The sequence below is a fragment of the Adiantum capillus-veneris genome, chromosome 22 (assembly GCF_014529385.1).
Source record: "Adiantum capillus-veneris isolate H3 chromosome 22, ASM1452938v2, whole genome shotgun sequence".
NCBI classification, from domain to species: domain Eukaryota; kingdom Viridiplantae; phylum Streptophyta; class Polypodiopsida; order Polypodiales; family Pteridaceae; genus Adiantum; species Adiantum capillus-veneris.
The window spans coordinates 98,852,454-98,874,369 of NC_140952.1; the positions used below are offsets into that span (position 1 = coordinate 98,852,454).

The following is a 21,916-nucleotide window of genomic DNA, read 5'->3' on the forward strand; positions in this document are numbered from 1 at the left end:
ATGGCTGCCAAGGTACTCCTTTCACTGCCGTGACAGCCGACAGCAACAGTGCCGACAGTGCTGACAGGTATTGCACGATTCCCCACCTATGCAATCACCGCACATTAATCAAAGGGTATCCAGAAGCGGTCGAACAGTGAGCTCATCACCTATCAAATCAATGCCGAAGGACACGCCCCCCAAGGATTCAAGGGACATGACGATCACATGTACTACACAGGACATCTGGGGACTGCTACTGTCTATCCAAGAACAGGTACGACAGCAGAATGAGGTTATTTCACGTCAAAATGAAGACATCAAAAACCTGACACTACGCAACCAAGAGTTGGATCATACCATTGCACTGCAAGCTCTGAAGCTTCAACAACAAGAAGACACCCTGAAAACGCTGCAAACTCAAGTGTTGGAACAAGGAAGTCACATAACACAGGTCACCAATAATGTAACCGATGCACCCGAGGGGTCTCCTCCATCTTGGGCACAGATAGTGAAACAAGAGAGGACCATGGGACACAAGACAGGAGAGATGTATACGTATGAGAGTATGTATACGCATGAGGATTCTACCGAATACAAGGAAGGGAAAAAAGATCCCAAAACATTGTGATACGAGGCATGCCACAACCTGAGGGGGAAACAGTCATGTCATTGAACGTAGATGTTACCACCTTGTTAGCAAAAAAGCTTGATATGCAAGATGCAGGGGTATACGGGGCACATAGAGTGGGCCAGAAGAAGACTGATGCTCATAGGGCAGTTGTATGCACAATGTTGGATGCTCGCAAAAGGACCATAATTTTGGAAACTGCACGCTTCTACTTGAAAGGCACTCAATACTATGTAAGTGTAGATAGAACACCGACACAACAGGGAAAAAGAAGGAAAGAGTATGAGGAACGTCCCAAGGAGAAAAAACCAGCATCACCGCCTAAAAATGCATAGGGGCACGCGACCCATGGGATCACGACCATACAGGTTACAAGTTGGAATTGTAGAGGTTTCCCATGGCATAAGGGAGAAGGGCAGGTGGATATTCTACCACAAGTTGACATACTCTTCCTATTGGAAACATGGGAACAAAACACATGCAGGCTGCCGGACGTTAGTGGATATATCAAGCACTCCGTATGGTGGAATGGTACCAAAATGCGAGGACAAGGAGGTGTAGTTGTAATGTATAAGGAAGAGCTTCAAAAGATGGTTGAGGTATGCAAGATTGATGACCATAAGCGCTATATATGGGTTAAGGTTTGCTCATCAAAAGGATTGATCTTTGTCGCAGGATGCTATATCCCGCATCAAGAGTCACCTTTTTATGACACAAACCAGCTATCCAAGAATGACCCCTTTGCTGACCTATGTACAGACATTGCAATGTATGCACAAGAGGGAGCAGTTGTCCTTCTTGGGGATTTGAATGCCCGGATTGGAAACACACAGGTACAATTGACAGACCTTTCACTGCACCCTGCGGAGAAGAATGGGGAACTTATACTTGGGTTCTATGTGGGATAGATGTTCAAGTGATAACATCATGAATGCACAGGGGTCAACCATGATAAGTATGATGAACTCAATGCAGCTTGTAGCCATGAATGGTGCGGATAAGTTCGTACCCTCTGGCAAATCATGGGAGGAGTACAAATGATTATGCCTTGGTGAGATACGATGCATTGGACTCGGTCCATAGTTTTGAAGTGGGTAGCAGGCTACCAACCTCGAACCATACACCAATCCATATATGCCTACACATGCCCAGTATGCCTATTGTCAACACAATGAATACACCGAATTGGTCATACAAAATGCAACTCACGAAGAAAGAGGACTATGCTAGTCTCTTAGATAGCTTATTGTTTGACCGGAACATGCCTTGTGACATTGAAGAGACGTGGAAGATCTTCCGACATGCAATGGAGGAAGCGGCAAAAATTATTGTGGGCAAGTATCAAAGTGGTAATCAGACTAGGAAGGGTTTACCTCATAATCCTTGGTTTGATGTAGAATGCAAGGAGGCCAAACGTAAGATGAAAGGCTTAGCACAACACTAACATGAATGGGAATGGGCTGCTAGAGAATACAATACACTCAAGAGGAAATAGAGACGCATGTATGAACTCTCAAAAGAACAACTAGACTTGAGCAGGTTCAAGAAAGAGCCAAAGAAGGCTTGGCGTAACATGAAGGGGAAGAAAGGGGATGTGATGGGAGATTTCAGCCTAAACGAAATGTATGCTTATGTACAAACTTTGTATGCCCCGTCGGGGACTCAAGAGGCGATATACACAGGGGCTCAGGCCGAACATCCAAAGCCCATCACCTTCCAGGCAGTCAGGCCTCAAAAGCCTGGCGAATGGGAAAGCAGCTGACACAGTACATCTTACCTCTGAAATGCTGAAATGGTCGGGTATTGAGGCTAAGAAATGGATACACCATATGATGAATCAAGCAATCAACCAATACTTACCCCAAGATTGGCAAGAAAACTAGGTGAAAGCGCTCTTTAAAGGAGGTGACCGCAATTTTCTCACTAATTATTGCACCATCATGGTGAGCTCATGTATGGCAAAACTTTTTGGAAGCATTATTGAGAAAGATCTTAACACATGGGCTGAAAATAACGGGAAACGTACCATTGGACAAGCAGGATTTAGAGCCCGTCACAACACGATAGACCACCTTATCACACTCCGGGTCTTGATGGATGAAGCCAGGCTAAAAGGCAAAACCGTCTATTGTTGTTTTGTGGACTTCAAGAAAGCGTTTTACACAGTACCCGTCAAGGGCTATGGTCACATATGGAAACTCTGCGAGTTCCTATGCATATCAGGGCAGCAGTGGGACGCCTCTACCAAGAGGTCAGATGTAAACTCAAGACAAACACAGGTTTCTCACAAGAGTTCAGGAGCACTATGGGAGTTAAACAAGGATGCCCTTTGTCACCTACACTTTTTGGACTATGCATAGATGAGCTTGATGATTTCATTAACAAGGCTATGGGAGAGGGGGGAGATCACCCTAGCATTGGTACTTTCACGCTTCTTCTCCTCATATATGCCGATGATGTGGTTCTCTTTGCCTACAAGGCCCTCCTTCTACAGAAACTTTTGGATGCGGTACATGCATTTTGAAATGCAACGGGCTTGTCAGTCAATGTAGCCAAAACAAAGGTTATGTCAGTCCACACATGCAGAAATGAGAATCAGCCCATCATCACGTATGACGGGCAAACACTCCAAACGGTTGAGAGGTTCAAGTACTTGGGCATCTATGTACCTTCAAACCATGCATGGGGAAGTTGCGCGCAAAACAGAATTGATGCAGGACAAGCGAAACACTATGAATTTGAGAACATATGCAAGCAAAGTGTCACAAAGCGATGGGAAATCAAGTCTATGGCATTTGATGTATGCGTGGTCCAAACAATACTTTACGGTGTAGAGGTATGGGGGGGGAGTATCCCCCCTAGCACTTGGAATGACATTGAAAAGATACAGAAAAAATTCCTATGTAGACACATGGGGATCAAAACTACCACCCCATACTCAGTGATGCTTTTGGAGACGGGCAAGAGACCCTTGGAAATGCAAGCCTTACAGAGGGTACACAGATACCTCATGAAAGTTAAGATGATGCCGGAGAGCCGTCTACCCCACGTGGCATGGCAAGCTGGATGTAAACTGCAAAAGAATTACAAGAGTAAATTTCTTACATCCAGTCTCGTAGAAGACATACGGAAATGGTTCTCTAGATGGAATGTGGGAGACCATGTGGACATGCACATAGAGGAAGGCACTGAACATGAGCATGGGCTGAATTTTGACAGAAGCATACTTGAAGCCCTACACACTAGATGGAGTACAGCAGTACACAGGTCCAAATTTGAATACTACGGCAAACACATCAATACACGATATTGGGAAACCTACAAGACTGGGGACACCCAGATGCATATCAGGACACCTATGTCCCACCGGGCAAGACGGGCCATTACTTTGATGCGGATGCGATCACACATGCTGAAGATTGAAACGGGAGGGTGACTGAATATTAAGGAAAATAGAAGGACATGCACACAATGCAATTTAAACAAAGTGGAAAGCGAGGCCCATGTCACCCACATCCATGTTGATTTCCCACTGCTATTGCAAGGGGATGTCACCTTTGAGGAGCTTCTCTCTCGGACACACCCCTCCCCAGTAGCTTTAGGCATCTACTTTGCCAAAGTATTGGATCATCACACAACACTAACACACAAGCAAGCTACTAGCCCACTACCCCCTCTACACACATGAGGGGAGAATCTTGTAGATTTTTTGTGGTCCCATGGGTCATTTTGGCCCCCCGAGGACGTAAATACAACATCATCATCATCATCATCTCTCTCTCTCTCTCTCTCTCTCTCTCTCTCTCTCTCTCTCTCTCTCTCTCTCTCCACAAGAAAGCTACTAGCCCACTACCTGTCACCAGCGTGTGACTACAATCTATCCTTTTTTTTATTTCTTTCTTATTATTTATTTATTTTCACTTTTTGGAAACACCCCTCGGGAAATCTAACTGCCCTGCATTGCATAGCTAGTGTGGAACTGTTCAGAGGGAGTCCAGGCCTTAGGGCAAGAGAGCACTAAGGTTGGACAAAGACTATGGTTAGCCAAAGTGGGGTCATTGACTAGCAAAAGTGGAATCCTTTGCTACAGAGGCTACATTTCAATTCTGGGTGTGGCTGCAGTGTACAAAGGGGGTCAGATGACCTAGAAAGATACAATGGCAACATCTCCTAAAATTTAGGAAACTGCTATTTCGGCAGCATAACTGTACTAGGACCCTTCACGGTCAGTATTCCCACGCATTGGATGACTTTCCCGACGCATACGGACACTTTGCAAAACCTCGCGAGAATCTGCAGCACGCTGAATTCTCTGTTTTCTGCCCCGAAAATGCGCAAGATCACCTCTACAGCGGTCCCCTTGCGTCCCCTTCCTTTAAGAGATTAAAAGCTGAAATCTCTTTCTGTGTCCATCTAAAGGTGATTGCCTTCTTTTGAAGAGCATGTAAAGGTGAAGCAATCTCAACGAAATTTCGGATAAACCTTCTGTAATAGGAGCATAGTCCCAAGAAACTTCGGACATCGTGCACCGTCTTCAAATCTGGCCATGACTTGATCGCTTCAACTTTAGCAGGATCCATTCTGGCACCATCCTTTGAGACAATGTGTCCGAGAAAATGAATCTCTTCCAAAAAAATTTCTCTTTTCGTTGCATTGATGACCAACCTATGACTGCGTAGCTCTTTGAACACAATGGAAAAGTGATGCCTATGCTCCTCTTCATTCTTTGAGTAGACTATCATGTCATCAAAGAATGTACCAACAAGCCGCTGGTGTGGACGGAAAATTCTGTCTATCATCCTATTGAACGTAGCAGGAGCATTTGTGAGACCAAAGGGCATCACTAAACATTCGTAAAGGCCAAACGTCGTTCTAAAAGCAGTCTTGTGCACATCCTCTGATCTAATGCGGATCTGATGGTACCCACTCTTTAGATCTATCCTACTAAACATAGCTGCTCCTTCTAATTTGTCCAGAATATCATCAATTCTAGGTATAGGGAACCTATTCTTGATGGTATTCTTGTTCAGTGCACGGTAGTTGATGCACATACGCCATGAGCCATCCTTTTTCTGCACCAACAACACTGGAGAACAGAATGGGGATGAACTGGGCTGAATCAGCCCCTTTTCAAACAGCTCTTGTACTTGGCCCATTATCTCTTTCTGTTGAGCCGCACTAACCCTGTACGGAGGCTTATTTGGTGGGCTACTGCCTGGCACCAAATCTATCGCATGGTCCTCGGGTGTCTTTGGCGGTAATTGAGACGGTAATGAAAAACAGTCACTATACTGTTGGAAAAACATTGACCTTTCTTTATCTAGCACAGATAAATTTGATTCATCACAATCTGATACTTCACGTGCAAAAACCAAGTACGCAGAAAGATGCTTTTTCATTACAGAAGTAATAGCAGAAGCTGATATAGTGGGAATAGACTCCCCTTTAAGCTTTACATCCAGAATGTGAGTCTTTCCCTACTCTGTTTAGTGACTTTTTGTTGTAGGCATCCATGATTCCCTGTACATGAAACAACCAAGGGATACCTAGCAACACATCACATCCGTCCAGTGGCATGATGTAAAATTCTTCAGTATCTACATAGGACTGGATATGTAGGCGCAACTTTCCAATGATGGGTGTCACAACCTCTGTATGGCCACGACATGCCAAACTTGCCTCTGCTGTATACCCCATCTCTTCAGGTCTAATTCCCAACTTTGAAGCCAATTCTGGGGAAATGAAGTTGGCTTTGGCACCTGGATCAAAGAAGATAAGCAATGTTTGATCCCTGAGCTTTCCCTATGCTCTGCAAAGCTCACTTGCATCTGAATTTGGCTTGTTGCCCACCATATCTGGCACTAGACCAGCCATGGGCTTCTTTCCTTTCTTGTCCTCCTTGTCTTCAGAATCAGTTGGCCTTTTCTTTGTAGGACAATTGTAAGCAATGTGGCCAGGCTGCTCACAGATGAAGCATTTGTTCTCTGACCTCAGGACCTTCTTTTGCTCTTCCGACTTGCGAGGAAAACGTCTTTTCCATTTCTTTGCTGGTCCCTTTTCTGATTCAGCGGTAGCTTTGCCTTTCCCTGTGTTGGCTGGCTCCTGAGTCCCTTTAGGAACCTCATTGGGAACGTGCTTCTTCGCTGAATTTTTCTTGGTTGATCCTTCCTTGACGCCAGTATTGAATTCACAATCTTCTCCCTTGAGCAAACCATTGCCAGTGTTTGCTACCTCGATGAGTTGCATCAAAGTAGTGACTTTGGTCTTCGTGCAATACTTTCTCAATCCTTTGGGTAGACCACAACAGTATTTATCAATCTGTTCTGTCAATGGCACAAACCTTTAGGAAGTTACTGGAAGTAGAGCTTTTCAAAACTTCGGATTGTAGTCATCGAGATTCTTGCAGGTAGTAGCATTAAGCTGGAGCCATTCTGTCATGACATCTGCTTCAAAGTCATCACATAACCATGCTGCTGCAAAAATCTGCTTGAAGTAAATCCATGTGGACGGAGCTTGCCCTTGAAGCAATAAAGTTGTCCACCATTGTCCCGCATTCCCTGTCAAGAAAGTGGCTGCCTTACGGACCTTTGAAGCCTCTGTAAAGTTTCCCCCTACATAGGCCTTGTCAAATTGCTAGAGGAATGAGAGAGCCTTCTTCCTGTCATCAAACCCTGTAAAGGTCGTGAATGTCACACCTTTGTCACCTTCGTTGTACGGAGTTGGCCTCTCCAGCGGCATTAAGTTGTCATATCGAAGTGACTGAAACATGGGAACACTGTTAGGGTTCATCTGTGTTCCTTGACCGCCATTAAGTTGACCTGGAACTGCCATATTTGGCTGTGGATTTGTAATTCCAGCCATACCAAAATTTGCCTGTGGCATCCCAAATTGGCCCTGAGTGCTTTGAAACCCTGGTAGCATGCCCGTGACACCATACATGGGGTTAGGCATCATTGTTTAAGCACCCCCGAACACTGTTCCTAGCGTGTAAAACTGATTTCCAAGTGCATGACCAGCCATGCTCTGGAATACCGAGCCACCTCCAAAATAGCCAGGGTGTACTGAAGGTGGTGGGAAGACTTGTTGCATAGCCTGTAGGTTGCTTCCCTGCCCATTAGAACCAACTATAGGCTGCTGAAAGTGGCTGGCTGAACTGGTACAGCTTGAAAGACTAGCATCTCAGCCACCTATTCTTGCACCTTAGGCACAGGTTGTGGAGACCGCATATTCTCCGTCAAGTGTACAGGTGTTTCCATTGACTCTGCAGTATGAATCACCTGTGCTTGAGCCTTAACAGGCTTTTGAATATGATCCAGTGACCCAACTTGCTGAGACGGAAGAGGAGGTTGCAGAAAGGCTAACAACCTCGGGTTCTGCATTACTTGTGTGAACATAGCCACAGCAGTAGCCAATTGGGTCCTGAATATATCATCATCCGTCTGTGGTGGTCTTGAAGACTCACCCACTTCATGTGTCTGTTGACCCTGTGAGGAGGAAACCTCTTCAGTCACATCATCTGGTCTGTCAGCCATAATTGTAATTTCCTGTGTCTGTCTATGATCCCCTGTGTCTTCAAGCCCAAACTGACCAAGGCTCACTTCTATGGGAAAAAGTGATTTAATCCCGTCGATGGAACCATGTAACCGGCCTGTTTAATCCAAAAAGGGCGGTAGACCTTAGACTTAAACCTTATTTGCTTTCACCCATTTAATTTGTCGCCCACTTTACCTGTACTTTCAAGACACAATAACAAACAATAAAGGGGAAAGGGATACAGGCTGCTAGATTGCACCTGTATGAGAAGACCGACACCAGATTGGCCCCTAAATAGGCGCCCCTTTCAGTATTTCTTTATTCTTTAACAGAGGGAATAAAAGCTGTGGTTCCCAACAAGCTGCCCCGCACAATCTTGGCTGAATTTCAATTGTTCTGGCTAACAAGAAAAACCCGACACTCTAAAGCACAGAAAGTCAACGCTTTCATAATTGTCACCCAGTCTTGCATCCACATGCCACATCACCCCCTCTCCGTATCGACTATTACGCATGCACCCGTGAATCACAGTGCGATTTGCAGGCAAGTCCGTTGGCATGTGGGTCCACACATTCGGTCTATCTTCAACTCGGCTTTACTCCTCTTCCAATATGGTTTGATATGCCACGTCATCACTTTGTGACACAAAGCTGAGATCACCTCCAACGGATGGCATTACACTTCCAAGAATGGCGGTTGGATGGTATATTGGCTAGGCACTTTTCGACCCTAGAGATTTGTTGCAAATATCCTCCTTCATGAAACCCCCACGTGGCAATTGCTCACTCCAACTCCCTCGGTCGTCTTCCTTTCCAAAAGCTGAGAGGGGGGATGAGAGTTTGACATCTCTCTATATCATAAGTCAAAGTCGGTATCTCCCTAGGCAGGTGATAGGGATTGTGGATTGTTTTGTGCATGTGCCCAACCAAGTGAGGTAGATAATATTTTCTTGGCCATGTCAGGTCATTTTCCGCCCAAGGATCGGCTCTCGCCTATCTGCATGTGTATAGCCTTCTATACACCTCAAGTAGTTTTCCCTTGGCCCGTTGTGCCTTCTAGGTGGTCCTCTACTCAAAATTCCTCCTTGGCTGATTTATATCCAAATATTTGTAAGCAAATGAGTTATCGCAAGTTTGCAAAGCATTGTACTTCATAAAAGAAAACTCTAATAATTGCATTGAGAAATGAACCTCTCATTTTGTATGAGCCATAGAACAAATACATGGCAAAGAATATAAACACTTGTGATGCCTCGTGGCAATTGACGTAAACATAGCCGGCTAGTTGGTGGTCCTCCTTTTGAGACATTTGCAGCTTGATTTGAGAGACACACAAGGTAGGTCAACCACACTACCTCTATTATGTAGAGATTTGTGTTGGAAAAAGGCTTTTGACTAATCAGCAAAACACAGCTCTCGTCGTTTTCCCTTTTTTCTAAGTGATCATTTTCTCACCTCACATGCACACACCACTAAAAAAAATAAGAGAACTTATGGCGTTGAATCTTAACACAGAGAACAAAGAACTGCGGCATCAAGGATTCAAGCATTCAATATGAGCTTTCAAGTGTAGCTTCGAAATTGAGAAATCACTGACGAAAAAAAAAAAAAGACACCAATATATGGTGCAAAGTGAGAGTGCTACTAAAGCCAAATCAAACGCTTATAGACGCAACGGAGACTTGTTGAAGCAACCTTCTCTTATACACAACTAATGCACTAAATTGCAAGAACAAAAACTCACATTGGGCTTCAAGCAAGCTAGATGCAATCAATTTCATCTTGATTAGCCATTAATCCACCTAATGAGGATAGTGGCTCAAGTTAAAGAACCTAAGTGAACCATTAAGCTAATCAAGCTCCTATTGTACTAACACACCCTAACAGAAAGTGTCTCTGATACCACTGTAAGCACAATAGTTAAGGAGAAAAAAAGAGTGTGTGCAAGACAATGTGAGATTTAGCTCAAGTCAATTAAGGTTCCAAGCGAATTTTGAGACTTGAGTGAGTGATCGCAAGTTTACATGAACATTGCACTTCATGAAAGAAAACTTGGAAGATTAAGAGCCTCCCATTTTATATGAGACATAGAACAAGTACATGGCATGTAGGAAAAATCCCCTCTTCTCTCATTCACTCTCAAACTCAAATTTCAACAATATTATCATATCAAGAGCATGTGTGGAGGGGTACATAGGGGAGCCTCCATTGAGCACAGCCCCACCATGAACAATCCCCTCGGGCACCTATGGAGTCCTAGAAGAAGAAGAAGAAAAGAAGATAAGTTTTTTCGAGAGGGGGGCTTCAATGGTAGCCTTAGGTGGGCAGCTTCCTAGCATTTTTAGAGCTTCCCTCCTTTAAGTTTCTTGAGCGGTATTTCTTTATTGTGTTCACTCAATGATCAAGTACAAAGGCTCTCTCTTCTCCAAGATATTGAGAATTCAAACTCAACAGTCTCTTTACCAAGGTCTATGGGAAACTCCTCTAAGCCTGCATGCATATCGACATGGTATCATAGCTTAGGCCATGACTCGTCCATCATTGCTTATGTGATATGCTCCTCACCTGTATAAATACTCCCTCTTTCATAATAAAACAATCCACTTTGTTCGCACTATGTGTAATCTCGTCTTCATTTCTCTCTAGTCTCTAATCGATCCCAACTCTCAACATGGTATCAAAGCCCAAGCTTTAGAATCTAATGAGCTTATTGCTAATCCGATTTCAATCCCTAATTAGTTCTTTGATTAAGAATGCATTTGAAGCTTCTTGTAGTACACCAGCATAGTAGCCTTATTTGTTAGCACTAAGCAATCACTCCTTGATTACCTCTCTCTAATTCCACTGTTGTGTGATTAAAGACTTCTCTAAGAGCCTCCAATCAAGTCTACCCATGCTCAATTGGAAGTTTGTTTGAGCTCCCTATACACCCATCGATAGGGAGCTCAAGAAGAGGAAAAACAAGCTATTTTTGGTTTGAGTTTGGTCTATCTTTTGAGCCTAATTTGCAATTCTTAATTTATTGACATTCTACAAATTTAGAAAGCTTATCAAGTGCTTTTGATCAAGCCTAACATTGCCTAAATCTGACGAAGTTTTGCATTCAATTTACAGAGAAAAACTTGATTTTTCTCTATTTGATGATGACAATTGATAGCTTTCTCATTGAAGTTCTCCACTTCGATTTATGTGTGATAAAAACACTTGTTAAGGTTTTCGCAATAAGCCCAAGAATGCTTCATTTGACTTATTGTAGCTCTGAGCTTTCATTAACTACCTTTGTCACATACAAGGTCATCATCCGCCAAGGCCAAGAAGAGGAAGCGCATCTACATCAACCTCGACACTCTAGTGGCAAACAAATGTCATTTAAATGGACTTTACAACATCAAAATTACTTGCTTGAGGAAGGGAGCAAGCCAAACAAGTCGATCAAAAAGCAAGCAAGTACGATTGCAGCTGCAAGAGCTGTTGGAAGGAGATTGCCCTCGGGTATCTTCACCCTAGAAAAATAAGAAAAAAAAAAAATAGGCATGCAAATGCATTAATAAATTCAAAGGCTTTTTTCCCTTTATGGTTTTTTGCTTGGGCATGTAGAAACTTCATGTATTGTTTGCATACTTTGACATAGAGATTGGCATGGACCACCTCTCTAGGGTGAGGGAATTTGTGATTGGCCAAACAATGGAGTGATCAGATGCGCCTATGGCTTCGACGCAAAAACCCTAACCCTAAAACCTGTCACATAGTATGTCGGTAAGACCTCTCTTTGCATGATTTTTTGTCACAAATGATCCCCTTGAGAAAAAGACCTTGTATAAACCATCTTGTACACCTCATAACCATTAAGGCCAAACACTAAACACCAAGGCTAACCTCTTCTTACACTGTGCCTATAGCCTCTGCCTACCATACATGATACCACATCACACTTCAGTGACGATCATTGGAGTAAGTGCCAATAGTTTCCATCTACACTCAGCCAAGTTAGGTGGTCCCTAGGGCATACTCACGCTAGTTGCAATGTCGAGTTAGAAAGAGGGTGTTGAGAATTCAAACTCAACATAAGGTCTCTTTACTGAGGTCTATGGGAAAATCCCTAAGCATGCATATCCACATGACATCATAGCTTAGGTCATGACTCTCTTGCATCATTGTTTATGCAATATGCTCCTCTCCACTGTATAAATACTCCCTTTTTCATAATTAAAAACTATCCATTTTGTACTCAAACTGTGTAATCTATCGTGCTCATTTGTCTCTACTCTCTAATCGATCCTAAGTCTCAACACAAGAGCCTCCAAGTTTTGTGTATGCAACTAGTCAAAATCGCTCTTTTGTTTATCTACTGATTGCTACCAAAGGTAACTTTCAAACACTTAATCTTAAATTTAGAAAGGCTTTTACAAAACAATCCGCATGGGGTCATTTCTAAAAACAATGCGTCAAATTTTCTTAAAAGCGCTTCATTTAATTTTGGTGTTCACTGTTGATCAGACCAGCCCAGCATATCAAGTCTGAAATTCAGCATTTCAGATGAGAGAGAATGTGTGACTAGGGACACGGATGCAGTGATCAGTTGCGTTCTTGACCTAGATGCAAAACCATAAGTTCAACCCTGTCACAGGCTTGCCTTTGACCATTCTAATCCTTATCGAATTCATTCCACCACCTCCGACACTTTGTATTGCACAAGGCCTCCTTCAATCTCAAAGAAAATGCATCTTCAATCATCGGCACGGGCCCAAACTACAACCAGCACCTCCAACCAGCTAAAAGCTCCCATCAATAATGAAGGCATCATCTCAAAGGAAACGTGTTGATCTTCTAGAATAGCCTTGACTATCCTAACCTGTGTCTCAAGCTCCCTCACATCAAGCTCAATCTATCCACCAAAACATACTCAAGCGAATTACACATTGCAGCCATGCTCCCAGGCCCCATGCTACATGCAAGAGGATCCCAACGAGATAACTGTGCTACATGTGAGATAGGTTTCCATATCAATGGCTTAAGAGTCTGCAACATATGGAAATATTTAACATTGAAAGCCAAACACTTTTTGCTAGAGTTTTCCCTTTCAAAACGGATCAAAATCAAGGTCCCAGTTGCATCAAAGTGTAGAGCTCAACAAAAGGATAAATGTTCTTCAAAGCACCATCACGGAAGTTCAATGATTTGAGAGATTGTAAGGAGATTTTGACTCTTCGACAGCTACTAAAATTAGGCAAAACGCATGATTTCCTTTCTTTTTGCAAATTGACCCCATCCAAGCACATCCACGCCCATCAACTGTCCCTAACTTGTGTCATCAATGCTAGTTGAACCTCATCAAACAATCCTATCTTCTTTCATCATCGTTAGCTTCCATCTAATGCAAATTCGGTTCTTCTCTGCCAAAAACTCCAAGAACAGCTTCTCTATTTTCATCTTACTTGGAGAAAAGGTGATTTCATCAAAATAAGGATACAATTGAACTTAAAACAATAGCTACAAATGAACCTGTAATAAGTAGAACATGAGACACAAAGGTAGTGCATTCCAATGAGAAAATTGATGGCCTTTGAGCCGCCATTTTCAACACCCCTCAAAGTCTGTTTTATTGCAAATATAGTACGAGCACTTAAGCTCTTGCAGTTGCTTCTTGCAAAGGCTACAAAGCTAATAAGAAGCATCTATACAGAATGAGGCTACATTCAGGTCATTTTTGGTAGGAATATGTGTAGCAAAAAACAACTAAGCCGGAGAGTTCTCGTAATCCTTCAAAAGTTACAATACTACCCCCCAATAATCTATCCCAAAGCTTCTTCTGGTCCTAAATTTTTAATATTAAAAAACCTCCATAGACACATTAGTACAAGTGCTCCAAATTCAAAAAGTGCACCATTTCTTACCAAAAAATTATTGGACCTAGGGATATCAAAACTTGAAATAAGAAACCTTATTGATCAGTCCACTAACAAACAAACGAACGAATAGCTGTGGACAAAAAAAGAAGTTTCAAAAATTGAATGTATCTTCACAAGATTCGATCATAGAACCTAGAATCTTGAAAATGATAGCCTACATTAAAAAAACAACACTATAACGAGCTGAATTCAGGATAAGCCCAACTCACCTTCAATGGAAAGTGCAAGGTATAGACTCATGGTAGTCACCCACAAGACAATATGACCATCAGCCCCATCATGCATAGTATTGACTAAATACTACAACATCCCAACTGACGTCCTCAGTTCTCAATAGTAGGTGTAGAACTAGGTACCAATATATGCTCACCCACACACACACACAACCAAGACAGATACACCAGCACACATCAATACAAAGATCTGCGTATTGAGTTTATGTCATTACTCTAGAGATGCAGGGCACATAATGAAGCCTAGCTGAATGGTAAATCCATGCAAAAGGAACTTTCAGAAAGAGTCAAGACTGCAATATTGCAAACTTGCCTATTTCAAACTGTAGTATCTAAAAAGGTTACTTTTTTTGCAGGCTTATGCTACTCAAAACAAAAATTGTCAACCAAATGACTGAAAATAGCAAATCCTCTCACCCATGCTAAAGACTTTCTCTGAGCTTCTTACTTGGTACTCCTCTATTTCCTTCAACAAAGACCTCAGAGCTGCATCAATTTCATTAAATATTGTTGGGCAAGTCTGCATGTTTTGCTGATGCATATTAGACCAATAGATCATTTGTTAGCATGAACACAAATGCTACGTAGAATTGATGTTAGGAGATTTGCCTATTGACTTCTTACAAATACTGGCCGATTTGACTCCTTCACAAGATCCAGTATTTCTTCAATTTGCTCACGATTTTTCCAGAAATTCTCATCTATTTTGTGTGGAGGGACAAATTCCAGAGAAGCTGCTACACCCTTCTCTGCAAGTAACAGAAAAACTTAAAGTCAAAACCAAACATATTCGCCTTGGCCATAAATCTCATCATCAGTCAAAACCCAATAAAATACCCATTTCATTTGCATCCTACCTAGACATGCAGTGCGGCACAAAACAGATCTTTGAGCACCCAAAAACAAGATTTAGGTACCCTCCTGGTTGCTTGGTTTTCCTGTTTCTTCATACTAAGCTCACATTTAACTCATAGGGGGAGATGATGGGAAAAACCCTGACCGTGCTAGTAAGAGAACTCATAAATCTACTTGAAAAAGACAACGTATCCAGCATGTTAGGGCTTATGACACCAAATGCATCACGCATGATGGCATGGCACCACTGCACAACGGCAGCACTCAGAGAGAGCACTCAGCAGGACTGCTGATGAACCTGGCAGAAAGCACACAATTGTCAATTGTCTCTACTTTTAGCATCATGAGTTGTTTTGATAGAAGTTGCTTTGTGGTTGCTAAAAGCAACCACAAGACTTATAAATTAGAGGCATACGTGCCGATTGTATCCAAAACAATGAGTGGGCACGTAGAGCACCAATATAAAAACAAATAATGCCAAGGGCAGAAGCTAGTGCTTCACAGAGGAAAAGTTCGCCCCTCTATTGTCTTGCACAAGTGTTACTCTCAGTTGTTTCCAGCTGTGTTCTGAGATTCAAGTTTGTTTAGTTCATCACTGTTCAGTGTGACATTGGGGGGGGGGGGGGGGGGGGGGGGGGGGGGGGGGTAACAGACTTGGACACTCCAAGTCAAGAATCAACCGCGACAGCACCAAATAACCACTTCAAAACGATTCACAGATCACAATAGATTCGCCGAGCCAGTGCAAATCTATTGTGATCTGTGAATTGTTTTGAAGTGGTTATTTGATGCTGTCGCGGTTGATTCTTGACTTGGAGTGTCCAAGTCTGTTACGGGGGGGGGGATTTTATTATCATCCTCGGAGCACCCTAGTATTGTGTGGCACTCAGACTCTCAAACTTGCAATGAGCATAATGTGCATAGTCAATTTGACTCTTCTCCATTGCCCCAGCGCCCTGTCTCACATCGAAGTGAGTGGGAGCTGCTGCAACAGTGCGAATCGCCGACAAGGAGATAGGCTAAAACCGGCCAGTACACAATAAAGGGTGGTACTAATTCAATGACCTGTTACTTTCAAACACAAGAATGAGAAGAAGAGAGAGCACAGATGCGGCCCCAAGGCTTCCCCTAAGCTTCCTAAGAGTTATCTTGCAATTTAGGTGTAAAACCCTAAACCTGCAAATAAACGCAGCAAGCTGAAATTCTCTGTTTTGGGATCGTTTTGAGCGGAGCAAACACGTCTATGAGTGTCTTAGGAGCACCCGCACGCAATGGGACACTTCCCCTTTGACTTGAACAAGTTTTCACGCGAGAAAACTCTCTTGTTTCACAATTTTTTGCAATGGAACTGTGCGTACCTGTGGGGGATTAGCAATTAGCTAATCCGGTTCCTGTTCAAAAGGCTCTTGCCTTGGCAAAGGCTCATAAAACCCACAAAAATGTAGAGCCATCTGAGGAGCCCATCTAGTGGGACATTACCGATAGAGACGCATCGCGATACATGAGACTAGGAGAAGGCAAGCTTTCCATTAAAGCAATGAACCTGAAAATCCACTCAATTTGGGCACCCTTAAGTTGGGCCTATGTTGCCTAGGGTGTGGGTAGTCCGACATGTTGCTTTCCTATTAACAAGTGTCCAGTTTGCCCCTTATGGTTCAGTCTCCTAACCTCTCCCAACTTATGAAGTTGTCCGTGACTTGCCACGTGGCCCAGATTCCATTTAGGCGCACACATGCTGGCATGCTCATCAAAATTCAATGCTAACTGGCCTGACCAATCATCCATTGACCGACCTAGATTCCTGGTGTGAGAACCCGTTTGGTTGCATCCGTTTCACACTACCCATGCAATGTCCTTTTGCACCTTTTCAAGGGTTTCGGGGAAAACAAGCAAAAATAAACTAAATAAACATATTTAAAGAAGGCACCAAGAAAAATACACCTCCTGGTGACATCCCCCCCCCCCCCCGCCGCTTGCATGCCAATAATACAAGCTGACATCTCCTAATATCACATATAGTCTATTATGGGAATCTAAGATATACATGCTTCCGGAAATGTAGCGTTAAACGATTAAACAATCCCATCAACATGGCTACCCCACATATATCAAACATGGAAAACTTCTGGTGTACTCTCAAGTACAAACTTTTGCACTCAAAGTCTGTATGGAAAGAGTAGATGACAATCACTTAACTGCTTGTTTGAGCCTCATAAACCGTGCTCTCACAGTGCCCCTTACAGCTACATCAAGTCACTGTGGGTTCCATTTGAAAGGCTTCAAGATATAGTTACAATAGCTAAGATCAATCAACCAATTCAAAATCTTTCATCCATTTTGCATCCAATGATGGATAGTTCTTGAACTTCACCAAGTAGCATCTTGCAACCTTTCCTCTGACCTTCCTTTCCTTATGTGTCGATATCTGTTCAAGAACAAGAATCTCATCCAATTCTTCTACTTCGGGTTGTTCCTCATCAAACATATTCTCTGGCATATCACCAACAAAGGGCCTTCAAAGACTAGCATGAAAAGCATTATGTACTTTCCAACCTTCTGATAGCTTCAACATGGACGCTACATTGTTGATCTTATCTAAAATCTTAAAAGGACCATAATATCACATAATGAGCTTTGAAAAGAAACTTCCTTGCCTTTCCTTTTCAAAGCACAAAAGTTTCCACTCACCAAGAGAAAATACAAGTTCACGACGGTAACAATCAGCAACTTTCTTTTGCTTAGCCTTAGTTCTCAAGAACTATCTTTATCTTCATGTATGTTTCATCCATATCTTGCACATAATTGTCTTCTTCAAATATCTTGTCCTTAGTCTGCAAAATGGGTGACTTTCTTTCCTCCTCCTGTCACAAACTGATGACATAGTGTGACCCTATGGACAGCAACCCTGCTGTACGGACATGTTGACGTGACAGACTGCCACATGGTAGAGTACGGATTTCCGGCTCCTACGCTAACACGCTGACGTGGCAATGTACGGACACTTGCTGACGTGGCAGCGTACGGACTTCCGCGCTTTACACTGGTTGCTGACGTGGCCTGACTGTGCGGATTTTCGCAATTGGCGCTGACTGCTTTTGCTAGCAGAATGTAGCAAGTTGCTTTTGGAGCTCATTGCTTTTGAGTTTAATGCTTTTGGGGCTCTGCTTTTAGCAACCCTTGTAAACCTTTATAAGTGACTCAAGGGGGCTCACTTCTCAGAGCATCTAGACGCAGAGTCTGAGAGTGAGCACCCACGGGCAGTTGTACTTTGGTCAAAAATTAACATAAAAGAAATACCAAAAGCGACGCCAATCTTTGGGGCCAATATCTCTTGCCTCGAAACTATGCCGGGCCGTGTCGACTCTCTCTTAAAGTGTTTTGAAGTGAATCTTTGTTGTGTGGCGACAGAATCTGGACTTGGGGTGTCCAAGTTTGTTACAGTGGTATCAGAGCTCGGCCGATTTCTCTTCTACCGGGAAATCCGATCCCTTTTCTCGCGACACTTGTGGAGTCCGAAAAGAACCAATCAACCTCTTCTGCAACCGCTGAGGCAGGGGAAAACAATGCAGAAAATTTAAACGACTTAGCAGAAGATGAGTACGGGCCACCTTTGCCTACACAATATGAACTTCTGGAGATGCAACGTCGACAACTAGTTGACGAGTGCACAAAGCAAATGCTTCAGTTTGCTAAAGATCCACAGATTGCAAAAATTTGGACCCAGCAGTCAATGACTGAAGTGCACACCTAGTGGCAGAAAGCCACCGAACCACCAATCAGACCGGCAATCAAAAAACCTCCTTCTCCAAGGATGTTCACTGAACAAGAACTTCAACAGGTGGTTTGTGAATAACACGCTTATTATGTGTGTTTATTCATACTTAAACTTAAATGAAAACTGAACTCTGAACAGAACTTGAGAACAAGAGACTCACAGACTGAATGTTTTGATTGATTGAAATGTGTTACAATGGCGTTCTTATATAGAATCTGAAGACACAATAAAGAGACGTGACCCTTGGTCAAAAGACATGACCCTAGGCCAATAGTCGTGTCTCTCTGCTGTAGAATCGTGACCATTCGGCGTAGAGGTGCAGCCATTCGCCGAAGAGGCATGGCTATTCGCCGAATAGATGCAACTCTTGGACGAAGAGGTACATCCTTTCGAGAACAGGGGTCTCTGATCTGGTACGTCTTTGTATCTGCAAGAGAACCAGGCAAGAAAGGTAATACAATCATGAAGAACACGTCACAATTGTGACATTCCCTCCCATTTAAAATAAAACCCTATATATTAAATTATAGACATTCGTTTATCAAAGAACTCTTGTAGAAGTTGAGGGTATTGTTGCATCTCTTCATCCGTTTGCCATGTAGAATCTGATTCATCAAGATCCATCCACTTGACTAGGAATTTTGTAGTAATCTTCCGTCTTGTCTCTTTCTGACGAACATCAAGAATAAGTTCTAGAACTAGAATCAAGTGTTCTTCCTCTATTTCTGGAACATAGGATGAGACATTTAGAATAACTAAATCTCTTGGAATATATTTCTTAAGCCAAGAAATATGAAATGTTGGATGAATCTTTCCCCATGCTGGTGGAAGTTCAAGTCTATAAAAACTGACTGTAGAATACTTCTTCAAAATCTTAAAAGGACCGTAATATTTGGGCCGTAACTTTGGAAAAACAGACTTTACTGTCTTATATCGATGCGAAGCAACATATAATAACACCAAGTCACCTTCCTGAAACTCTGTATGGCGACGATGTTTATTTGCTTGCTTTTGATAAGTCTATCGAACATGTGTCAGCTTGTCCTTGATTTGAATAAGAATATCTTGCATTTCATTTACTAATTGATCTGCCAAAGCAACCTTATGTTGTATCACAAAATTTGTAGGAATCAACGGAGTATGTCCAAAGGCTGCTTGGAAGGGAGTCATGCCAATTGCTGAATGAAAGGAGTTATTGTAAGCAAACTCCACCAATGGCAAATATTCTTCCCAAGAATTCAATCGAGTTTGTATATAATGTCGTAACATTTCTTCCAATATTTGATTTACTCGTTCAGTTTGCCCATCAGTCTGTGGATGATAAGCTGAACTGAATAAAAGATTCGTTCCCAATGATTTGAATAAGGAGGTCCAAAAATGTCCTGTAAACTTTGGATCTGATCTGAAATGATTGATTTTGGTAATCCATGGATTCGAAATATATGTTGCACGAATAATGAAGCAATATCTGGCGCCAAAGCTGTAATTCTGCAAGGTATGAAATGTGCCATTTTAGAAAATCGATCCACTATCACCAATAGCTGATTATTTCCTTTGGAAGATTTGGGCAACGTTGTGATGAAGTCCATGCTGATGCTTTCCCAGCGCTCATTTGGAATTGGTAACGGCTGTAACAATCCTTGCGGTAATTGTCGTAACGCCTTCATAGTTTGACAAGAGTGACAAGCTTTGACAAAGTTCACCACATCTTGCTTCATTTGAGGCCAATAATAAACAGTTGTCAATAATTTGTACATTTTGTTGATTTCAGGATGAGCAGCATAAGGTACTTCATGATGTTCTTGAATAATCATTTTTCGCAAACGCGAATTATGTGGTACACAAATTCTGTCCTCATAATACAACAGATTATCTTGCATTGTATAAGCTGCAACCAGGTTCATTTCTGCCTGTGTAGGAGTGTTTGTTCGAAGCAGTCGAAAAATTTCAGCAAAATCTCGATCAGTCAAGTATTCATTTTTAAAACAATCAGGAATATCAAATGTAACTGTAGAAATTGCCATATTCGTAGCTTGAGGCATTCGACTAAGTGCATCTGCTACCGAATTCTGAAGTCCTGGTACGTATTTAATGATCATGTGGAAATTTGCCAAAAATTCCACCCAACGTCCTTCTCGAGGGTTCATAACTAGTTGTGTAAAAATATACTGTAATGATTGATGATCTGTCTTGACAACACAGTCAGCTCCCAAAAGGTAATGTTTCCATGTACGATATGCATGGACAATGGCTATAAACTCTTTGTCATAGACTGGATAACGGATCTGTATAGCAGTAAACTTCTTGCTATCAAATGCAATAACCCTGTCATTTTGCATTAATACACCACCAGAAGCACGATCTGAAGCATCTATCATCACAAGAAATGGTTTTGCAAGATCCGCAATAGCCATGACTGGAGTAGTTGTTAAGGCTTGTTTGAGATCATTAAAAGACTTTTCTGCTTCTGAAGACCACGTAAGTTTGTCAAACTTCGTCAACTCTGATAGAGAAGCAGCAATATCTGAAAATCTATAAACCTTGGTATGATAGAAATTTGCCAATCCCAAGAATGAACGATCAAATATTGTTGTTGGAAGAGGCCACTCCATAATGACTTTGATTTTCTGAGGGTCAACTACTATTCCATCAGCTGAGATAACATGACCAAGATACTCGATCCGATCCTTGAAAAATTCGCTTTTTTTGTTGTTGACATAAAGCACATTAGTCCGTAATACCAAAAACACCAAACGAAGATGCTCTTTGTGTTCTCCAATATCCTTGCTAAAAACCAGAATGTCATCCAAGTAAATGATGACAAATTTATCCAGATCTGGACCAAAAATTTCATTCATTAAGGTCATAAATAATGCAGGAGCATTGGTTAATCCGAAAGGTATTACCAGAAATTCATAATGTTCATATTTTGTTCTAAATGCCGTTTTATACTCATCACCTGCTTTGATTCTGATTTGATGATAACCAGACTTTAAGTCAAT

General features: G+C 42.3%; 1 protein-coding gene and 1 pseudogene across 3 annotated transcripts in view; one reads left to right on the top strand and one right to left on the bottom strand.

The window, feature by feature from the left end:
- The window catches only part of LOC147429886 (retinal-binding protein), a 139,056-nt gene that overhangs the window by 99,769 nt on the left and 17,371 nt on the right, over nt 1-21,916 (bottom strand). For 2 of the 3 annotated variants that reach the window (XM_086496082.1, XM_086496084.1), the window contains exons 2-3: nt 14,909-15,033; nt 14,702-14,816 (exon numbers count right to left, since the gene is read on the bottom strand). In XM_086496082.1, the coding sequence (XP_086352208.1) occupies nt 14,702-14,816; nt 14,909-15,033 (240 nt within the window). The remainder of the gene's footprint in view (nt 1-14,701; nt 14,817-14,908; nt 15,034-21,916) is intronic. The other variant, XM_086496085.1, reaches the window with a different exon arrangement.
- LOC147429889 (uncharacterized) lies at nt 41-945 on the top strand (annotated as a pseudogene).